This window comes from Dermochelys coriacea, chromosome 1 (genome assembly GCF_009764565.3).
Source record: "Dermochelys coriacea isolate rDerCor1 chromosome 1, rDerCor1.pri.v4, whole genome shotgun sequence".
Lineage (NCBI taxonomy): Eukaryota > Metazoa > Chordata > Testudines > Dermochelyidae > Dermochelys > Dermochelys coriacea.
The window spans coordinates 300,340,909-300,364,576 of record NC_050068.2 but is presented as its reverse complement, the minus strand read 5'-3'; the positions used below and the strand labels follow the sequence as shown (position 1 = coordinate 300,364,576).

The 23,668-nt window shown below is 43.9% G+C and overlaps 1 protein-coding gene across 3 annotated transcripts in view; it reads left to right on the top strand.

The window, feature by feature from the left end:
• Window positions 1-12,059: 12,059 nt before the first annotated feature.
• PNPLA8 (patatin like phospholipase domain containing 8) overlaps window positions 12,060-23,668 on the top strand; it is a 67,798-nt gene continuing 56,189 nt past the window's right edge. For 2 of the 3 annotated variants that reach the window (XM_043494908.1, XM_043494906.1), the window contains exons 1-4: window positions 12,231-12,494; window positions 14,803-16,010; window positions 16,447-16,596; window positions 20,053-20,204. In XM_043494908.1, coding sequence (XP_043350843.1) covers window positions 14,892-16,010; window positions 16,447-16,596; window positions 20,053-20,204 — 1,421 coding nt within the window. In that variant the 5' untranslated portion in view covers window positions 12,231-12,494; window positions 14,803-14,891. Of the gene's footprint in view, window positions 12,495-14,802; window positions 16,011-16,446; window positions 16,597-20,052; window positions 20,205-23,668 lie in introns of all 3 variants that reach the window. The other variant, XM_038407411.2, reaches the window with a different exon arrangement.

Genomic DNA, 23,668 nt, shown 5'->3' with positions numbered 1-23,668 from the left:
GGAAGGGGAGAGGGAGGAGAGAATAAATAACATAACAAGACCCGACCCGACCCCCTCTGTTTAAGGGTTCTAGACACCATTTGACTCTTCCTCTTGCCACAGTATAATAAAAAAGCTAATTTAGACTCAATTAAGAGTCTTATTACATGCTGCAGAGCTGAAATCACTGATACCTAGGTCTAAGTATTAGACCTACCCTGAGATAGCATCTCTATTGCAAGAGACTGCCTAGTGTGCACCAGCTAACAGCTGAAGTCACTAAGAGCTGTGTTAAGTGGTGGGCCCATAAGAAATCCTGGTGAGTGGCCAGCCACGTGGCTAGCAGAGAGGCGCGGCGAGCGGACAGCAGGGTAGCTGGAGGAGAGAGGGCCAGAGCAGAGCCCTGCAGAGAGGTGTGGCAATTGGCCAGCAGGATGGCGAGCGAGTGCCCAAGCAGCCTAGTGTGTAAGGTGCCTCCTTACCCCCCTTCCACCCAGAGTGGGAGGTGAACTCTGCGGATGAACCTTTGAACTCTGGGGCTGCACTGGTCAAAGACAGCAACTGTGAGTGGGGTGCAGAGAAGGGTCAGGCATGTTAAAGGGACTTTAAGAACCTAAGAGGAAAAGAACACTGCCCAACTTACTTGGGAGTGGGTCTTTTGCTCATGGTTTAGGTTTATGAACCCTAGTTGCAGTGTTTTTCCAAATTAATGCTGAGTTACTTCCCTCCTTTTATTAAAAGTTTTTGCTACACTCATACTCTGTGCTTGCAAGAGTGGAAGTATTGCCTCTGAGAGGCACCCAGGGGGTGGTGTGTAATAGTCCCACATCACTGGGTGGGGGCTCGAGCCGGTTTTGTGTTGTATTGGTGAAAAAGGAACCCCTAGATACTGAACCCGGCCCTTGTTGCTGCTGGCTCCACATGGCAGAAGGGTTACATGAGTTACACCTAGCAAGGGACATAAAAGGCAATTATAGGTTCTTTAAACACATTGGGAACAAGAGAAAGACAAAGGCAAGTGTAGGTCCTCTCCTTAGCAGGGAAGGACAGCTCATAACAGATGACATCTAGAAGGCTGAGATGTTTAATGTTTATTTTGCTTCCGTCTTCACTACAAAGGCTAATTGTGATCAAACACTCAACATAATATTAACAAGGGAGAAGGAATGCCAGAAAAAATAGGGAAAGAAAAGGTTAAAAAATATTTAGATAAGGTAGATGTCTTAAAGTAAAATATTCAAGTAAAATTCACCACAGAGTACTTACACAACTAGCTGAAGCAATCTCAGAATCATTAGTGATTATCTTTGAGAACTCATGGAGGATGAGTGAGGTGTCAGAGGACTGAAGAAGGGCAAACATAGTACCTATCTCTAGAAATGGGGGCAGGGGGGAAGAACCAGGGAATTTTAGAACAGTCAACCTCACTTTGATACCTGGAAAGATAGTGGAACAAATTGTCAAACAATCAGTTTGTAGGCACCTAATGATAATAGGGTCATAACAAAATAGCCAGAATAGATTTGACAAGAACCAATCATGCCAAACTAACTTAATTTCCTTCTTTGACAGAGTTAGTGGCTTAGTGGATGAGAGAGAGGCAGAACACATGATATACCTTGACTTCAGTAAGGCTTTTGAACACAGTCCCACATGACATTCTCATAAGCAAACTAGGGAAATGTGGTCTAAATTATATTACTAAAAGGGGGTGCACAACTGGTTGAAAAACAGCACTCATAGTAGTTATTATTATTCATTTGCTGTCACTGGGAGGACATATCTAGTGGGGTCCTGCAAGGGTTAGTCCTGGGTCTCATATTAGTCAATATTTTTATATAATGGAGTGGAAAATATGCTTATAAAATTTATGGATGATACCAATCTTTGGAGGGGTTGCAAGCACATTGAAAGATAAGATTTGAATTCAAAATGACCTTGACAAATTGTAGAATTGCACTTGTTTTTACTGAATTTCATCTTATTGATTTCAGATCAAAGTTCTTCATTTAGGAAGGAAAAATCAAATGCACAACTACAAAATGGGGAATAACTGGCTAGGTGGTAGTACTGCTGAAAAGGATCTGGGAATTTATCCTGGATCACAAATTGAATATGAGTCAACAATGTGATGCTGCAAAACCGGTTAATATCATTCTGGGGTGTATTAAGAAGAGTGTTGTATGTAAAGCATGAAAGATAATTGTCCCACTCCAGTAGGCACTGGTGAGGACACTGGTGTGTCCAATTCTGGGTGCCACATCTAGGAAAGATGTGGACAAATGAGAGAATCCAGAGGAAAACAACAAAAAATGATAAAAGCTTAACAAAGATTAGCAAAACTGGGCATGTTTAGTCTTGAGAAAAGAAGACTGAGGAGGAACGTAATAATAGTCTTCAAATATGTTAAGGGCTGTTATAAAGAGGACTGTGATCAATTGTTCTCCAAGTCCACTGAAGGTAGGACAAGAAGTCATATCCTTAATCTACAGCAAGGGAAGTTTAGGTTAGCTAATAGGAAACCTTTAATTATACGGGCAGTTAAATTCTGGAACAGGCTTCCAAGGGAGATTGTGAAATACCCACCATTGGAGATTTGAAGAGCAAGTTGAATTAACACCTGTCAGGGTTGATCTAGGATTACTTGGCCCTGGGGTTGTGAGTTCAATCCCTGAGGGGGCCATTTGGGATCTGGGGCAAAAATTGGGGATTGGTTCTGCTTTGAGCAGGGGGTTGGACTAGATGACCTCCTGAGGTCCCTTCCAACCCTATGACTCTATGTATTATAGAGGGCTGGACTTGAGGACCTCTCAAGTTTCCTTTCAGACCTACATTTCTATGATTCTATCATTAAGGGATGAACGTGTCCTTATGTGGTTATTGTTCCTTTAAGGCCCCTGACTTTCCTGTTACAGGAATTCCTCAAACCTCTTTTTGAGTGTGTGCAGTTGGATTTGGGACAGAGAGGGAAGTGTGTAACTGCTCAGAAAGTTTCTTCTGTTCCTTAAATGGATTGATTTCTGGATGTCTACAACAAGCCCCGGTTTGTAACTTTCTATCAAATTGAACTGCCTTTTCTATAAGTATGTCATTTTAGTCTCTTCTTCCGGCAAATTGGGGTTCACTTACAAATGAATATTACATCAAGTCTCCATTTTGTAAGATGTTGAGGACCCTTTATTTCCCATTAAGCTAATGAGAGCCGAAGACACTCAATGTATCACAAAATCAGGTCTCGCATCATTTGTTTTCAGAAGCCGAACAAGCACAGCCATGGGGATCATTGTTAATAAAAGTCTTCTCAGTAGGCTTACTATGTATCTGGCTCAGTTGTTTAAGCCCAAGAATAAAAATTTTTAATTATTCCCTAAAGAGGGGGGGAAATACTGAAGGGATGTGGCTGAGGGAGGAAAAAGCAATGAGGAAGCCTAGCTATAACACAGAAAATGTTCTAGTCAATTAACAGCATCTGTGCCAGAAACCACAGTACTACTGAAAGGAGCTCAAAGCATCTAATGTGATAAGATTATAACTTTTACACCCATCCAATACTCTCCATTCTCAATATTTTGAGAACTTTAAATGTATAAAACCAAATTGTCAATTAATCCTAACATAACAGTTTTGAAAGAAAGGGGCTTTTGCCACTTCTGGCTGCCATCTAGCATTAGGATGCAGAATATATATATATTCTGTATTTAAATATTTTTTTAAAAAATGAAGAATACTATAAAGCTTCTGATTACTGTTAAACTATGTTAATGTGAAAAACAAACAGTATTTTCCCCAAAGCTGAATTTGAGATATTGGAGTCAAGCAGACTGACAATATCCAGTAATATCCTGGACAAACCTTATGGAAAGAAGATAAACTTTAATGAAGTATTGAATTATGTTTCACACTTTTGGGGTCCATTATATTAAAAATGCAATTGTGTATGTTATTGTATGTACCTTTTCTACTAGGAGGGTGGGATGATAATGTAATTCCTCCATCATCAGACCTTTGAAGCCACCCCCTGGAGTGGTATGCATATACTAGTTCAAACTAGATTCTCCAGGGACCAACTGACAAAAAATGGATTTTTGGATAAATAGCCTAGTTGTAAACTGGCTCAGGGCAAACTGATCCAGCAAACAGACAGGACCTCTGGCCTACAGAGGGCCCCAATCCTTAGACATGGATTGGAAGGACTTGAGCCTATTGAGGCCCATAAGACTGGGTGCTAGCTCTGAACTGTGGTTGTTATGAATTTGTGACTGTAGAAGAGACTCCTTTGTGGGGTTTTGAAGGACTGCTCCTGCTAGAGCCTGTTATGGTTTGGATGATCTCTTGTAAGCTTGTTAACGGGTATAGGTTCTTTTATTGTTTTTAATGCTTCCTCCATAGCATTTTTACCTTAAGATTAAAACAAGTTTGCATAAAAAAAGCTGTGTGGTATCTGTAACCATGGGCAGTCACTCTGTTAGTCATCTCCGAAGAGACAGCATGCAGGTATACTTAGGCAGCCTGTCTCTGCTGGAAATAACATAGTGAAGGCAGCAAACTGTGCAGTCTGGAAATACCCTGGTCAGAAGGGAAGGAGACACAGGTCTCCACCCCAGAAAGGCAACAGCTGGGGAACTGGAAGCCTAAGAGTAGGTGCCCTTACTGGACCACTGAAGGGAAATACAGGTGCTGTTGCCTTGAACTGTGACAAATGTCAACCCATTTTCACCATTAACTTCATCTGGGAGCAGTCTCATGCTGTTAGGGACTGACAGACACAGACTACTAGGTGTAGAATCTAATAGGACTCTTCATGATGCTAAGCAGCATGGTCCAGATCCACAAAAGAAACTTAACTGTTATGCACTGAGTGTTGCAGAGCCTAACGTTTAGATGCCTAGAAAATCAGAGGAACAGCACTGTGATCAATAAATCCTGAGTTAGGTGCCTAGGCTTCTATACAATGAATAGGGAGAGATAAGTTCCTTAGAAAGCAATCCACAAAGCCAGCACGCTAGGCGGGAAGCCGCCTAATCTAGCCATGGGAGATGCTGGCAAGTGGCATATAAGCTGAGGTCCATCCCTCTCTTAGAGTTTGGTGCCCAAATCTGGGCTACAGGGAGGCACCTACCCCTGCTAGAGATCCACAAAGTGGGGAAAGATAGGTGTTTGGCTTCCCCGGTTACATGTGGGGCCCAATCTAGTAGCTGTGCGCAGAGGCCACCTAACAGCTCAAAGCAGCTGGGGGTAGGTGGCAGCAGTAGCCCAGTGGTTAGGGTATTCACCTAGGATGTGAAGACCTCTGGTCCAAGCCCCAGCTGCCTGATAAGGAGAAAGGTGGTAGACCCCGTTCAAATCCCATCAGATGAGTGCCCCAGCCACAGGGCTACAGTCATTCTAACTTTTTTCTGGCTCAATTAATATTTAAATATTCAATTATTTATTTAAAGTGCAACAACTTCAACAAGAGAGATTGAGGGAGCCCCACATCAGAATATCCCATAGCCCAGTAGCTAAAACACTCACCTGAGAGGGTGGTAGATCCAGGGTTTGCCAGGGCTGATTCCCAACACCTCTAGGCTTGGCAATTCATACCACCTCTGGGCTTGCTGTATCAGTTATTAATGTAAAAAAAATGGTTTGAGCCCAGCATTTAATTGCTTGAGCCCTGGCACCTCTTTCATTACAAATTAAACACTGGAGTAGATTCTTGTTCACATCCCTTCTCCTCACCAGGCTGCTGGGGGAACTTGAACCTGGGGTCTCCCACAGCCAAGGTGAGTACCTTTATCATTGAGGTAAAGGTTACAAGGGAAGCCAGTTTCTCCCTTCCTCCCCCACCTCTCCTGAGTGGAGTTTCATGGCTTGTTTACTGTTAGAAGAGCATGCTTACTGGATCTGGCACTGCATCTGACTTAGGCAGAGAAGCACCTATCTTTCCAATGGTTTGTGGATCACTCTGGAGCCTAGGTGGGAGATAGATTGCCCAAGCACCCAGAGCTTTAGTTCTCAACCCACTGACTTCTTGCAGCCCAATCAGTACACAGCTGCAGCTCATGTGACATCCTCAGAGCCATACAGGTAGCATATCTATTGTGTGGATGCAGCCCACATAACAGAGAGCTGCATATGCAGCCCACAATGGTAAGTAGGTTGAGAACCACTGACTTAGAGTGAGGCAGCAGTGTGCATGCTCAGAGGCAGGAACGTAGACACCTAGGGAGCTTTTACTGTAAAAACTTACTCACTGAATAAGTTTAGGTGCCTATAGGGTTAGGTGCCAGCTGAGTGGGGCTTTTATGGCTCACAGCGACACCTAAAAACAGGACTTGGGCACCTAAGTATCCTTGTGGATTCTAACTTATCAGTTACAATGTGGAGCTACACAGCAAAGCTTAGGATCTGCCATTTGCAAAGCAAACCCTGAACAGGGCAGTTTAACAGGGAGTTTATAGGAGGAAGTGCATGGTTCCTTCTGTTTAGGTATGACTATCCCATGTAGCTGATATGAACACCAGGGAACAACTGCTGTGACTTGCCTTGGATGTGTTGTTTTCCTTTCTGCCACAAGCCAGAAGAAATTTCTGGTACAAGATGGTAGCCATATTGGAGGAGATCATACAAGGTCTGGAAGAGCAAGTTCAAACACTGCACGGCATCCAAGAAAAAAATTTTTTGGACAACCAGATTCACAAATGGTTGCCACAGACACCACAAGTGGAAGGTTGGCAATACAGGAACAGGAGAGTTGAAACTAAAGAACCAGACTTACTTATGACTAAGGGGAAAGAACCATGACGCATTTAACCCAGCTAGAAGTATTGATTTTTTTTATCAGATACTCAGAGTCAACTACCAAGGAACCTTCACTTGGAGGAATGGAACAGAAAGCTACAACGGACATACTTGATGGGTGTCCTTGTAGTATGAAGCAAGCCTTATAAAAGTCCGGAGTGAACTCAGTCTGAGAGCTGTTAATGAGAGTTGTTAGGAGGCTGGGATGGGAGGAGTACTAGAGCCAGGGCTGGCTATGGAGTGCCATAGAAGATCATCTTACTTTTTTGGGGCGGGAGGGGTAACTCCAGAAAATGAAGAGGAGCTTAGTAGAGAGGGCAAATGGATACAAAGTAGGAAAAAAGTAGAAGCAGACTGAAATGATGGTGACATAGTCAAAAAAGCAAAGCTGAGAAAATAAATAAACCAAAATATTATAACTAAGGCCACTACCAAAGGAAACAAGAATAGGTGACGTTAGCACTGTGAAAGTAGATATGACTAGTTTTAAGAAAGCATAGGGGATATAGTAGAAGCCAGAAAAATGCAAGATAGGGATATTTTAGCTGCATGTAAATACAAAGAGTAGGCAGATAAATTCCTAACAAACTAAAAGTTTAGGGAAAGTTAAAATAAGTTGCCATCTACCAAAATGTTTGAGTGAAACAAAGGGGGTAATACATGGGGTACCACTTGAACAGACCAATGAGTTAACAAAAAGCCTAGAAGATAGTGTTAAAAGTAAGCAGCTAACTAGACCATGTCTACTACACAAACTTTGATTGATGCAAATTATGTCAGCATAAAGTAGCTGCAATTAGTATATAGCTTGGGTATGTGCACACTTGGCTCCTTGTGTTGGCAGTGCAGGTACTCAACAGGACCGCTTGTATAGATACACAGTGTAGTGCTCCAGGAGTAGGTATTCCAGTGGGCAACCATTCAGCGCCTTCTCCTTTGGGAAGTTTTAGCAACACATGGTGGGGCAGAAACAAGTTGTACAGGGGTGACTGGGATCAAGGTGTGCAACTGTCTCCATCCCATAATTTTCATGTATTTTTTTTCAAAATCCTACAAAATCCCACATGGCCCTCCTCACTGTCCACCCTCTCTTACAAAAGCATGGAGCCTGCACGTCTGCACTATTGTCATGAGTTTTGCAAGCACAGGACACACAATCCTCCAGTATTTGCAGAGCTGCAAGAACGGAATCATTGGGGAAAAGGATGATTTCTCTGCCAAGTATAGCATGCAGCTCTTTGTAAAAGCAGCAGGTCTGCAGCTTGGTACTGGATTGACTGTTGGCCTCTCTGGTATTCCTGCCATAGATCCTTCACTTTCACACGGCACTACTGCTGGTCCCAGTTGTACCCCTTTTCCTGCATCCCCAATTTGCTTATAAATGTTTACATTTCTATGGCTATCCATAGCTGTGCTTGCACAGACTCTTCTCCCCTTAGGCCCAGAAGATCCAGTATCTTCTGTCTACCCCAAGCTGGAGCACATTTGGAGCAAGTAGCTGGCATGGTCTGCACAATGGAGAGCTGTTAGGTTTGCTCACCAACCTGGACAATCAGGAAAAGGCACTTCAGAAATTTGCAGGGCTTTAAAGGGACCTGGGGCCTTCCAGTCTGCATGATTTCTGGGCAGTGGAGTTCAAAATTATGACCAGAGCGGTCAGTGTTGGGCATGGTGGGACAGCTGTTGGAGGACTGTTAGGATCGGCACAGAGAACTCAGTGTCTACACTTGCACGACCTCAGTACATCAACCGTGGCTCATACCACTCAGAGAGATGATATTATTATGGCAGCATAACGGGGAGCTTATATTGGTGGGAGACAAATTTAAGTGGACATATGCACAACTAGGTCGATGCAAAGTAGCTTACTTCAGCTAATAATTAATATATCTTAATTGACTATATATCTATTATAATATGTAATGGATCCAGTAGGGCTGGCAATTGGGATTCCGAGCGCAGGGCTGAAGTAGAGTCCTGCATAAAATGTGGGGGTGCTGCTGCACCACACACATCCTAGTTCCCTGCCTATGTTGTGAACTCCTTAACGTTTAAATGTTTAAACAATACAATTTTAATATTTAAATGGCTACTTTTTTTAAAGACTATTTACATTCCTATACATAACATGCATCCTAAAGGGATGCTGCATGGGCGGTGTCTATTCTTTAAAGATATTAGAGAGCATAAACTGGTTGACATTTTCCCTTTGAAGACCTATAGCCATGCTGCCTTGGTGATCTCATGAGTTTTCTAGAACTGAACCATCAAGCTGGGCCTACACTGCCACTTAAGTCAATGTAAGTTATGTCACTCAGGGGTGTGAAAAAATCACCCTCCTGAGCGACACAGCTTACATTGACCTAATGCAGCATCTACCCCACACGCTGTCAGTGGAATATGCTCTCCTGCCAACTTAGCTTCCGCCTCTCAGGAAGGAGGAGTACTGAAGTCGACAGGAGAGCGCTCTCCCATCGATTTATTGCATCTTCACCAGACCCACTAAATTAATGCCACTGCATCAATAGCAGTGGTGCCAATTTAGTAGGCCAGTGTAGACAAGCCCTGGGTGAAATAATCATTACTAATTTATTCAGCAAATATATCCCTTTTTTTTTTTGTTTGAGAATTGAGAAGGACTTTGATTTTCCTTTCTCTTTAGTTTTAAATGCTCAAAAAGATCCAGATTTCTACAACAAATCTCTGGACTACTGAGAAAAAGAGGAACACTACCACCAACCAACATCACCTCCTTGGTATTTGTTGAGAAAGAGTTTAAGTGCCTATCTCCAGAAGAAGGTTCGCAGCTATGAATCTTACACTGAGATCTGCACCTCCCCCGGTCTGCATTTAGGTACTTAAGTCCCTTTGAAAGGCAGTGGTTTAGCCCTCATCATGCCTTCCCTCCATGCCACCCTTTAGCATTTGATATTGACTAGGTTAGGTGATTCTCTGCTCAACATGCTTGCTTTTGTAGATCCCGTTCAGAGGTGCTTAGCTTTTCTCTATTGTAGGAGCCTGGTCACCTAAGTCAGTGCTATGAATGCCTAACATTTAAGTCCCCTTTGAGTTTACAGTTGAAGGAGATAGTGCCATCTCATCTATGAAAAAAATCATCCACATTTTCATCATGTGTAGGTCAAGCCTGCGCAGGTCAATTTATCTATGACTGAGCATGATCATCATGTGGAAGCTGCATCTGACACTGCATGCAAAGTGGACCTAGGTAAGAAAATCTGACACACATGGCTCACACCTGCCCATACCAAGTGCCTCAATAGATCCACAGACTCCGCAATGGTCTCCAGCCTGAACTACAACCTGGGTTCTAATCTATAAAGACTTGACACAGATGAGGCACCTCAGAGGCAAATTGGATGAAACTATAGTAAAGAGAATTATTAGACATATAGATGAACATTGTTTGTTGAGGAAGAGTCAACACAACTTTTGTAAAGGGAAACCATGCCTCACTAATCTATTAGAATTCTTTGAGGGAGTCAACAAACACATGGACAAGGGTGATCCAGTGGATATAGTGTATTTGGACTTTCAGAAAGCCTTTGACAAGCTCCATCACCAAGCATAATAAGCATAATAAGAAGTCAGGAGAGAAGAGGGAAGGTCCTCTCATGGATCACTAAGTGGTTAAAAGACAGGAAACAAAGGGTACGGATAAATGGTCAGTTTTCAGAATGGAGACAAGTAAATAGTGATGTCCCCCGGGGAACAGTACTGGGACCAGTGCCGTTCAATATATTCATAAATGATCTGGTAAAAGGGAGGTGGTATAATTTGCAGATGATACAAAATTACTCAAAATAGTTAAGCCCAAAACTGACTGCAAAGAGTTACACAGAACTCTTACTAAACTAGATGAAGTGAGCTGTAGCTCACGAAAGCTTATGCTCAAATAAATTTGTTAATCTCTAAGGTGCCACAAGTACTCCTTTTCTTTTTTGCGAATACAGACTAACATGGCTGCTACTCTGTAAACTAGATGAGTGGCAACAAAACAGCAGATGAAATTCAATGTTGATAAATGCAAAGTAATGCACATTGGAAAACATAATCCCGACTCTACATACAAAATGATGGGATCTAAATTAGCTGTTACCACTCAAGAAAGATCTTTGAATCATTGTGGATAGTTCTCTGAAAACATCTGCTCAACATGCAGCTGTTGTCAAAAAAGCTAACAGAATGTTAGGACCTATTAGGAAAGATAGGACAAAATATCACAATGCCACTATGTAAATCCATAGTACGTCCACACCTTGAATACTGTGTGCAGTTTTAGTCACCCTATCACTAAAAAGAACAGGAGTACTTGTGGCCCCTTAGAGACTAACAAATTTATTAGAGCATAAGCTTTTGTGGGCTACAGCCCACTTCATCGGATGCATAGAATGGAACATATAGTAAGAAGATATAGGAAGTTGCCATACAAACTGTAACCCACAAAAGCTTAGGCTCTAATAAATTTGTTAGTCTCTAAAGTGCCACAAGTACTCCTGTTCTTTTTGTGGATACAGACTAACACAGCTGCTACTCTGAAACCTATCACTAAAAAGATACCTTAAAATTGGAAAAGGTACAGAGAAGGGCTACAAAAATTCACGGATGGGAAAAACATGTCACAGACCATGAAATCTGATCTCCTCCATGGGAAGGGGCAGGGCTGGAGGCACTGCAGCTGGGGAGAAGTTCCATATGAGAGGGATTAACAAGACGGGAACTTTTCAGCTTGGAAAAGAGATGACTAAGAGGGGATATGATAGAGGTCTATAAAATCAGGTCTGGTGTGGAAAAAGTGAATAAGGAAGTGTTATTTACTCCTTCACATAACACCACCGAATGGGTACCCAACAAAATAAATAGGCACAGGTTTAACACAAGCCAAAGGCAGTACTTTTTCGCACAACGCTCAGTCAACCATGGAACTCCTTGCCACGGGATATTGCGAAGACCAAAAGTGCAACTGGGTTTTGAAAAAAGAATGCGATACAGTCCATCAGTGGGTATTAGCCAAGATGGTCAGGGATACAACACTATGCTGTGAGTGCCAGAAGCTAGGACAGGGGGCAGGGCACTGGACAAATTGCCCTGCTCGTTCCCTCCAAATCACCGGCCACTGTTAGGAGCCAGGCTACTGGAGCAGCTGTACCAGCGGGCTACCCAGCATGGCCAGTCTTATGTAACAGAGCCACCCGGGGCTGCCAGGTGGCCCAGCCTGCACAGAGCCCCCAGGGTCTGATCGGCTGCTAGGACCACGGGACGGCTGCGGGTTCTGCCGTCTCAGCGGCCCTGCGCTGGGCGACGCGCTCAGCCTGGGCAAGGAGCGGGCGCCCATCTGCAGCCTCCCGCCCCGGCCAGCCGTGGGGGCGGGGCCGGGGGCGGGGCCGGCGCCCGGCCACGCACGCAGGGCTGGGCGGAAGAGACGACACGCACCGCCCCTCAGCGAGCGAAGCGTCAGCGGGTGCCGGCGCATGCGCGTTGGCCTGCCTCCGCTTCCGGGCCGGGCGGTGGTTTTGAGCCGGTCTCCAGGCCCCTCCGCCGCTGGGAGGGACCCGCCGCGGCCCGCGCGCCAGGAGGGACGGGGAACGGCCCCGGCGCTGCCCCTGTCTGGGAGGGGCGGCGGCAGGTCGCGGGGCCTCCTCAGGGTCTTGCTAGAGGGGAGCGGAGCCCAACCGGTGCCGCCCCGCGCCAGCCTGGGGCCGGGTCCTCCCGGGGTAAGTGTCAGCGGGCTCCGCTCAGCGCGGGCCGGGACTCTTGCCTGACCGGCGTCCCTGAGACTATGCCAGGCACGTCTGTGGACGGGAGGGCGAAGAAGCGAGACTGACAGGCTTGTCTCAGGGTGGGTGTATCCCCAGGGTGTGCCGTGCCCCGCCCCCCGCCCCGCGTATCGCACTGCGCGTGTATCCCTGGGTGTGTCTTGCCCCGCCCCGTGTGTCACTGTGTGTGTATCCCTGGCTGTGCCCTCTGTCCCGCCCTGCATGTCACACTGGGTGTGTATCCCTCGGTGTGCCCTCTTCCCCCGTCCCGCGTGTCACGCTGGGTGTGTCCTCATTCTGCCCCGCGTGTCACACTACGTGTTTATACCATGTATGGCGCTGTGTCTACGTGCATGTGTCATGTCACTGGGTGCCTATCTCTTTGTCCTGCGTTTGTGTGCATCGCCGTGTTTAGACCATGTTTATCACTGTCTTTAGACGGCGTATTTGTGTCCTGTGTGTGCATATGCCATGTATCATGTCCTCCGTATATCATGCACGTACCTCTCTGTGTTTATACAGCGTGCGTGCCCTGTCTGTGTGTTGTGGTGCTTATACCATCAGTGAGTGACTTGTGTTCTCGTCACTGTGTTTGTAGCACGTATTGGGTATGTGATAGCTAAGTAGCACCTATGTATACCTCTCGCTGGATAAGGTGCCACAAGTACTCCTTTTCTTTATACTGTGTATGAATGTGTGTACTGTATACCATATCTCTGTATTCTCTGTATACAGTCTCTGTATCTGTATGCTGTGCATGTGCATCACTCACCTGCCTGCAGCCATGCACCTCAGAATATGGCTTCCTCAGCTTTTGCAAACCATGTCCTGACTACTTATGGCAGTACTCACAAGAACGGAGGTGTTAAACCCTGATGTTTGGGCCAAATTCTAGTTGAAGTAATGATCTGCCTGCCTGAGTTCTTCCTACAGTTTCAGCTGATGTAGCAGCTATTGTATAGTATTTTATTCAAACTGTTGCATTTCACTCCAGAAGTGTTGGTCCTTCAGTGGTGTGTTAAATCTCTGTGTATAGGTTGTATGAGATTTATAAGATTCAGAATGAAAGGTATTCAATATATTATTTTTATTGGTGGAATGTGCTAGATTTGCAGTCGTAAAGTGTAAAGTCAACTATATATTCACAGAAAACATGCAATACCTTGATTTGAAAAATCATTTTTAGGGATGACAGTTCCATGTTACCCTTGGTCTCTGCTCACCTGTCTATTAAAAACTGTATGGGGGCTACCTTGTGATTTCCTATCAACAACAAGGACAGGTGCAGAGTCCTGCGCTTAGGATGGAAGAATCCCATGCACCGCTACAGGCTAGGGACCAAATGGCTCGGCAGCAGTTCTACGGAAAAGAACCTAGGGGTTACAGTGGATGAGAAGCTGGATATGAGTCAACAGTGTGCCCTTGTTGCCAAGAAGGCCAATGGCATTTTGGGCTGTATAAGTAGGGGCATTGCCAGCAGATCGGGGGATGTGATCATTCCCCTCTATTTGGCATTGGTGAGGCGTTATCTGGAGTACTGGGTGCAGTTTTGGTCCCCACACTGCAAAAAATTGGAAAGCATCCAGCAGAGGGCAACAAAAATGATTAGGGGACTGGAACACATGACTTATGAGGAGAGGCTGAGGGAACTGGGATTGTTTAGTCTGCGGAAGAGAAGAATGAGGGGGGATTTGATAGCTGCTTTCAACTACTTTTAAGGGGGTTCCAAAGAGGATGGATCTAGACTGTTCTCAGTGGTAGCAGATGACAGAACAAGGAGTAATGGTCTCAAGTTGCAGTGGGGGAGGTTTAGTTTGGATATTAGGAAAAACTTTTTCACTAGGAGGATGGTGAAGCACTGGAATGCGTTACCAAGGGATGTGATATAATCTCCTTCCTTTGAAGTTTTTAAGGTCAGGCTTGACAAAGCCCTTGCTGGGATGATTTAGTTGGGGATTGGTCCTGTTTTGAGCAAGGGGTTGGACTAGATGACCTCCTGAGGTCCCTTCCAACCCTGATATTCTATGATAGGCAACCAAATATTTTGAGTTGCTGCTTATTGCCTTGGGGTGCATTTAAACTAATAACTTAAAGTGGGAAGGTTCTGCATGTCATTACCAAATACTCTGAGCAATACAGTACCCCTAAGAACTTGCCTCATTTCCATATGTATGTTCCCTATTTAAGTAGAAAGAGAACTAAATTGTATTCATTTGTAAACTACTCCTAATCTTTATTTTAACTTAGTAACGTTTTTCCATTTCAGGTAACATCATGAAGTGTGACTTTTTTGAGATAAGCTTTCTGGAGTGAAGTAAAGAACCAACATATGAAAGATATAAATATTTATAAGTAATGTCAGTTAATTTGCCTTTAAATGCATATTTTTATCTCCTGATTAACACAAGAATCCTTTGGGGGAAGCAGAGAAACAAGCGGCTGTACTACTTGTGTAGACCTAAACTTTATTGGAGGATTAGTCATGGTATTCCACTTAGAGTTTTTCATACAAGCAAAACTCAATGTAAATGGACCAGAAGCAAAACACTGGAGTGTAGTAAACACATTTATAGCCATGACTCTTTGTATTATAGAGTTTCTAAACATAGCACTTCTTCTCCCAAGGGACTAACAAAAGTGAGTAATCGTATGTCACGAATTAAGAACACTTTTGAATCTGTTTCAAAGGTTGTTTCTGACACTCACAGTGAACTGCTTGCACGAATAGCTCGATTCAAGCCCAACTCTGGCACGTTGGGGAAAGGATTTGAAAATAATGTTCAGGAAAACAATCTCCAGGTAAACCTAGAAAATGATAAACAAACTACATGTGCTGGAGCTCAGGGAGATTACAATAGTCTAGCTGTAAAGAACTTTGTTCACACAGATGAAAACTCGGAGTCTACATTGATAAGTAGAAGTGGCGCTAATCAAGATGCTTTAAAAGATTCTGGAGATATTAAAAACAACCTTTTTCATGTAAGCTACTTCATGACAAATTTTGGAGAGACTTACAACTTTTTAGCCAATCATATCAACTGGTACTTTGGGAATAATACTGTTATGGATCAAGAGAAAAAAGGAAATGCTTTTCTACAAGACTCTAAGAACGAACTCAGAAATAAACTTGCTTCACCAGAAAGTGACATAATGAGTAATGAAAATAGGATGAGTTCAGCATCTGCTTTAATTTCTGCAGCTGAGATTCAAGATGCTGACAAGACAAATACTGCTCTTCCAACTTCCACTAAAAAGAGCATTGCAAGCTTCCTTTCATACCCTAGTAACAGTGTTCAAGCTTTTGTAGACAGTTATGTAGGCAGTCTGGTCCCCAAGTTGAGATTTGAGACAAAGGCCGCTTCAAAAGATAAACCACAAGAACGCGAAGAGTCTTTGAAAAATGAAGAGGATGGCAGCAAAGAGATCAAAACTGCAGAAGGGAAAGAAAAGCGTTTGTCTCTTCAGAGAGAAAAGGCAAGTATTTGCTTAGTGTTTACAAATACTGGGTTTTTTAGCTGCTATAGTTTGTCAGAGGCATGTTATAGCCTTATAATGTTATAAGTTCAAAGCTATATTGAAATCTCACCTGCATAGGTGAAACATTGAACCAAGATATTTGAAGGACTGTTACTGTGAGCCAGATTTATAATAGTCTCTTCTAATTTACATAAATGAAAAACCGGAGATCAGTTCAGTTAAAAAAAAAAAAAAACCCAAACAAAAAAACTGCTACTCTGAAACAAAAAACCATCTTCCTTGAAGCCTCTAGTGGTATTCTACTATAAGCCATTCATCTCTTCTTGGAGTAATTTAAGAAAACAAAAATTTGAAAAAAGTCACGTCAAGATTTGTATTTATCTTCTTGGAGCAGTTTCATATTCTTAATATACATATCTGTTTATCTTTTTAGATAATTGCAAGAGTGAGTATTGATAACAGAACACGGGCTTTAGTTCAGGCCTTACGAAGATCTTCTAACCGAAGAGTCTCTATTAACAGGATTGAAGAATTGACATACCATCTTCTGGAATTTCCAGAAACCAGAGGAGTTGCTATTAAGGTACAAATCACTTTCACTCTCAACCTATCAGCTACAGATAGATAATAAGTATTTTTTGTAATGATGGATGTTTTATCATAAAATGGATAAACATATAATCGATCATTTTGTTTTTTCCTTCTTAAACTGTTGTATCTTATACTTTGTACTATGTGAGTATCTTCATTTTTTTTTTATTGCTAATGTATTGCCTCCAAGAGATACTTATGTAAGCCATTATGATTGGCAGTCAGTGTCTGCTTTGGAGAAAACCTTGGACTTTTAATTCTCCTATACGTTAACTGTTAAGGAATTCTTTAGTTCTCAAAGCAATACCGTGTACAGTGCCGTAACAGAACCCCTATCCTAATTGGGGTCCTTTGTGTGCTTGTGTAATATAAATAATGAATAGTAGTAATAAACCTAATAGACTGTTCAGTACAAAGAAAAGTTTCTGTTCTCTCATACTACTAAAATAATTTGAAGGCTTTTCCTGTCTGAGAGTGCCTTATTTTGTCTTAATAAACACCTTAGCTTTTGGCATCATAGTTCATAACGAACTATGAATACCTGTTCAAAACAAAAGGAAGAATTTAGGCAGAATGGCCCAGATTTGTGCATTACTGTGATGCACAAAACTCCCACTTGCCCTTCCCCTAACCGTGTAGGCATCTAAGCTCAATAAGTACCTAAGTTTCTGTCTCTGGTCATGTGTATCATTGCATCAGGCAGGCTTCCAGATGCTTAATCTCATACCTAAGCCCCAGCACAATTATCAAACCAGGTGGAGACAGGTGTTCCCTGCCTCTTGTCTGCAGGGGCCTGATCCAGAAGGTGTTAACTCATAGCACCCTTAACTCCACACAAAATAGTGTGGGGGAGAAGGAGGTTACCCTTATAATGAGGACCCTACCAAATTCATGGTCCATTTTGGTCAATTTCATGGTCATGGGATTTTTTAAATAGCCAGTTTCAGATGTTTACATCTGAAATTTCATGATGTTGTAACCATGGAAGTCCTGACCCAAAAGAGGGTTATTGGGGAAGGGGGTGTCACAGGATAAGGCAGAGTTGCCACTTTTTTGGGGAGCAGGGCCTGTCTTATGGGTGGGTGACCACCCATGGTCAGGGGGACACCATGGTCCGTCCCGCCTCCTCCCCACAGCCAGCAGAACGCCCCTTGAACTCCTGAGCCCAGAGCAGGGGAGGGGCAGGGCTGGGGGTGCCTTAGCCTGGGTCTTGTACTGTGCTCCAGGCTTCAGCTGCTAGTCCTGGCAGGGCTGTGGAGGGACAGGACTTCCTCTTCCCCTGCACAGGCTGCTCTGGAGCTGGGTCAGATCCATGTCCAGGAACCTCCCCGGCTGCACTAGGGAAAGTGGAAGTCCCATCCCCCTCTAGCCTGGCTGCGACTAGCAGCTGGAGGGCGTTGCACATTAGAAACTCCCAAATGGGTCGTCCCCAGTCCTGCCCTCCCCTACAATATCGCTGTCTTCAGAGCCCAGAGGTGGGTCTGACCGGCCCCAGGAGCTGCCCCTGCAGGTAAAGAGGAAGTCCTATCCCATCCCAACCGAGTTGGGTCTAGCACCTGGAGCCCAGCACATGATGGGAGTCCCCAGCTGGGGTACCCCAAGCCCTGCCCATCCCGTACAATAGCTAGGTATCATGTGGGAGATCAGATTTCACAGTCTGTTATGCGTTATTCATGGCCATGAATTTGGTAGGGTCATACTTATAACCCTTAGTACAATGTATACGGTACTCACCCAGGATGTTGGAAACCCAGTTCACGTCCTCCCTCTGCTTGAAGAGAACACGATTTAAACGGGATTCCTGCTTCTTAGACGAGTGCCTTAGCCACTGAACTACAGTTGTTCTGTCTCTCTAGCCTAATGCATATTTAATTGTTTATCCAAGGAGAGATTCAGCAGGAGACCCACATCAGAATATCCCTAATAGATGGAAAACCCCTAGTCCAGTCCCCTTTTTGATCCAGGCCAGGGTCTTCCACGTCCTGCAATGAGTACCCTGACCGCTGGGCTAAAGGTTATCGGGGGGACTCCTCCTCTTTCACTTCCCACGCTGACCCGCTGGCTGTTTTGTGTGGAGTTAGCCAGGGGCACTGCTGTTCTTTCAAGAAATGGCTTATACACCTAAGATACCTCATTCAAGGAAAAGGTTCCTAGTTATGCATTCCAAGCAGCAATAGGTACATAGGCAGTGGGCATAATAGGTCAGGGAAGGCTAAGCCAGTGCCACAGGTTTTTGTTTATTATTGTGTACCATGCAGGTTCTGGGGCAGCTGAGGAGGCTGTATCTGCTATTCAGCTTCCTGGGTTCATCAGTAATCTCCCTGGACTTCACAGCCATCCCAGAACCTCATGGTGTATAATAAAAGCTTGGCGTTCTTCTGTTGGGTAGCTGTGGGAGATGCACTGCCTTTCCCATTTTCCAGCTGGTGTGGCTTGGGTCAGCTCTGAGTTTGGGACTGCTGGAGCCGGGGCTGGCTCAGCCAGGGCTGGGCTGCTCAGGATGGCACAGCTGGTTGGCCAATGTGGCTGGGGCTCGAGTCAGTCAGCTAGTGCAGCTCTGGTCGGCCCAGGGTTGCATGGGTTGCTGGGGCCGGCGTAGTTGGGCCACCAGCACAGCCAGGCCGGCGCTCAGGTAGGCCTGCTGGCGCAGCTCGGGCCGGTCTGGGGCTCTTCCAATGGCGGGGCTCCTCCAATTCCGATGGGCTCTGGGCTTTTCTGGCTGTGGGAGGCAGGGCAGGGAGTGCCTTCGGGCTCTGCCTTGGGGGTTGCATGGGGCAGGGCGGGGCCAGGAGGCTAGCCCCTCCAAAGGTGTCCACCTGCTGCCCAGGGATAGGTACCTCCCTCCAGCCAAGAGAGAGGCTCCTAAGTCCCTGAGGGGGCAGGGTATAGGATGTTCCGCTCTCCTCAGTGTCTGATATGGGCTAATTTACGCATCTGCCCGCTGAGCATGCTGGTTTTTGTGCATCCCATTTTCAGTCACCTCTCTCCATGCATTGTATAAGGAGCCTAGCTGTCTGGCGCAGGGTTTGCCAATTCCAGTGTGTGGCTAGGTGACTAGAATTCAGGTGTTGCAATGCTGAGGATTGTTATGCTTAGATCCCTTTTTGGATCTGGGCTAATGTAATAACCTGAGTTGCTATTTGGCTAGTATGCCAAAATTAACACCCTAACTCTAAAACCTCTATAGCTATAATTGTAATAGATATTAGAATTTTTTAACTGTCTTACCCTTGATTGCTGCACTGTGATATGAAGTTTCCCGTGAATACACAAGACACATGGTACTGGATACCTGAGATAGCTTTTTATTTTTTCCAGTAGATTTACTATTTTTTATTTTAAATTAAATTTTGCATTTAAATTTAGATTTTAAAGTAGTAAATTAATGGTGGAAGTTTTTTGGTATTAACACTTAGTCTAAATACAACTTTTTTCATTTCAACTGTAGGAAAAAATAATTCCATGCTTACTACACCTGAGACAAGGAATTGATGAAAGTCTTCATGCTGCTGTTAGGGAGGCTTTGGCTATAATTGGATATACAGACCCTGTGAAAGCCTGGGGAATTCGAATTCTCACTATCGATGGAGGAGGAACAAGGTATGACAAACTCTTTATCTCTTTGTAAACTGCAAATGTAGGTAAAATTGCAGTCAAACTCTAACCTCTAGAACCTGATCCTACAAACTGTTTGTGTGTGTGCTTAACTTTACATATGTGCATGGTCCTGTTGATCCCCTAAGATAACTCACCTGTGTGAAATAAACTATGTACAGAAGTGTTTGTGGGAATGGGCCCCTAGTTTGTTTATGGAGGCAAGTAAAGGAAACAAATGTAAGATAATTTTTGTAAAAAGTCTTTCTGTTCTTAATTTATGATTGATCTTAATACTTCTGATACCTGAGATTAGACATTGTAAAAAAAAAAAAAAAAAGTCAGTTTAGTTTTTTTAATCTTAAAGGGTTCCATCGTGCATTATGCTATTTAGAGTGTGTAGTTGCTAATTGATTGGAAGAATCAGCTTACAAAACTTCAAAATTGGTATAAAAATGAAAAATACCACAAGCTAAGTACCACAAGTATTTATTTGTGGTACTAAACTCTCAGTAAGACAAATTCACATGTAGTTCCTGGAGCAAGGATAACACAAAAATACACTACTCTCTCACAATGGGTATAGCAAGTAGCAGCTTTTCAGGTATTCTGTTTTAGCAGCTCATCTGGTATTGTCCTCTATAGAAGAATGAATGGTGTGGTGAAGAAAGCACTATTTAAAGGCATATTGATTCATGCATCCACTTCTACCACCAGTCACTGATCTTTTTTTTTTTCTTTTCTTTTCTTTTCCTCTTCCTAACTTACTTGATTACTAGAGTTCCAATCCTGAAAACACTTACGCACATGCTTAACTTTCCATATGTGAGGCCTCATTGAACTCAGTGAAACTACTAACATCTATGAAGTTAAGCATGTGCATAAGTGTTTGCAGGTTTGGGTCCCAAATTTTTCAAAAAGAACAAGTGTTTTCAAACGTTCAAAAAATTTGGGTTTTAGATAATCCCCAATGGAAAGTGAAATATTGGGCAGTTGCAGTTCAGTTTCAGTAGCTTATAGGTATAAGTACACAGTATTCCTTACTGCTGTGGGGAATTCTGCGCCACTGCACATGCACAGAATTTATGTCCCCCGCAGATTTCTTTGCTTCCCTGCAGAAAAATGACTTTGTGACGGGAAGCAAAGGGAAACCACAAGAGTGGTTATGTGACTCTCCCAAGCAGTATGTTTCTGGTGGGCCAGGGGTGGGACTGGGTAAGATCTGGCCAGTGGCTCCTACCCTGCGCTCAGTTGCTAGTCAGTTGCTAGTTGCTAGCTGGGCTGGGGAGGGCAGGACTTCCTCTTCCTCTGCACGGCATCTGGGTTGTCAGAACCACCCCCAGATTTCTATCCTAGCTGTAGGAAGCTCTGAAAACTCTTCCTAACCCCATTCCCCCTCACTTCCTGCACCCATTGCTGCTCAGGGGGAGGGATCACTGTACAGGAAGCTACTCCCCCATCCACCCAATCCTGTGTATCCAGACCCCCTTGTACTCAGACCCTCACGCCCCTCCTCTGGACCACCCCGATGAGCCACCCACACCCAAATCCCCATCCTGCCAAACAGCTGCATATGGATCCCCAGCCCACTACCCCAGGATCTGGACCCTACGTCCACTGAGCCCTCCACACCCAGACTCCCCTGTTGAGCTCTATCCCCCCCATACCCAGATCCCCGCTCTGCTGAGCCCCAACCACCTTCACCTCCCCCGCCCCCGTCAGAGTCCCATTTCCATTGCACACAATAACCCCCATGCATCCAGATCCCCTGTACCTGGATTCACCACTGAGCCACCCGCACCCAGATTGCCCCACACAGAACCCTCTCAACCCACACCTGGATCCCCCAACACTAAGCCCCTTCACACTTGGATCCTGCCTTGCTGAGCCTGCCTACTAACACCTGGTGCACTTGGCATGGAGGAGCAGGTTCCCTGGGTATTTCTGCGGCAGGCCTGGCCCTTGCGCTGTGTCAGGGTTGGATGCAGCTTCACCACTGAGTCCATGTCCCTGGGGGAGGGGGAGCTGCACAGTGATCTCCCACCTCTGTGCAGCCAGTGGCTTGTGTTCCCCAATGCCACGCTGGAGCTTCCACATTTATTTGTCAAATAAAATTTGCAGAATTTTAAAATATTGTGTGCCGAATTTTATTTTTTTTTTGGTGCAGAATTTTTAATTTTTTGGCACAGAATGCCCTCGGGACTAAAATTTCTTCATTCACATCAAAGGCAGTTATTTAGGACTAAGTCAATGGCAAGTTTTAAGGTCCTGTTTTGGTTACTTGAGTATATAAATCATTTTTTTTCTTTTTTAGCGGATATGCCTTGTCCCTTGTTTAGCATAACTCCAAAGCTACTCAACTGACTTTTGTTAATGTTTTCCTAAAGAAAATCATCGTTCCACTTAGAGCATGAAAACTTCAACGCAAAAGGAAAAGCCTTGAGAGAGTTGACATGAAAATAGATTTATATAATGCAATGGCTCTTTTCAATCCTATATTTAATTTATCTAGCGCTGATAGTGTGCTCTAAACTGGACAAACATGTTTGATGACAGGGTTCATTCCACAAGGAGTTTAGATTCTAAGGACTGTTACTTCAGCCCTTTTTAGCATGAATAAGACTTGCGGGGGGTCAAGTCTTAATTCAGACAATTGTAGGTTACTATGGTGCTTTGGCAGAGGACACACAAAGCCTGCAGGGCAGGGTCTCAAGATCATAAAGAGGTAGCGATAGGCTCAGTCTTCATTAAAAATGTAAATACCAGTGTAGTTTGAACAAAAGGCACTCACTTTTCTGCTTTACAATTATACAAATATTAGAATATTTGCATAGTTTTATTATTTACAAAGAAGTCAAATTGACTATATTGGAAACGGAAGTCTTTTATGTATCCATAGAGTAGATATACTTGCAGTGGGCATGTGTATTTTTTCATGACATCTTGCCGCATTTCTTTAATTCTGCTCTAGAGGAATAATCTTCAGGCTGAAAACTTGTTTCTTCCTATTTATTCTTTAGACTCTGTGGTCAGAGTGCCAAGGGAAGTGCCAGTTGCCTTTTTGGGGGAAATCTGGCTTCCTGCCCACTAGGACCTGAATTTATTTTTACAACCAATAGCATAAATATTATTAAGCTTCCTTCAAGGATTAGTTTTTTTAATCACTATCATCTTGTCTGGTTTTGAACCAAGGAGCTATAAAGGTAAATGACAACAGATTGTTTCCCATTTTATGAGACATTAATCCTACCCAAATAAAATATTCTAGTTTTTGTACTCCATTTTAATTTTCCGAGGGCTTTACATTTTCACTATGCAGCCTTGACTTTTTTCCCATCTGTGCAGTAGAAACTAAGTTTCTGAAAACCGGGGACTAAATTTCTATTTACTTCAGTATAAAATTATCTGTAAATCCTTTAATTTTTAAGGAATTAGATACTAAGACTTGAAGGTCTTCATATTGTAATTTT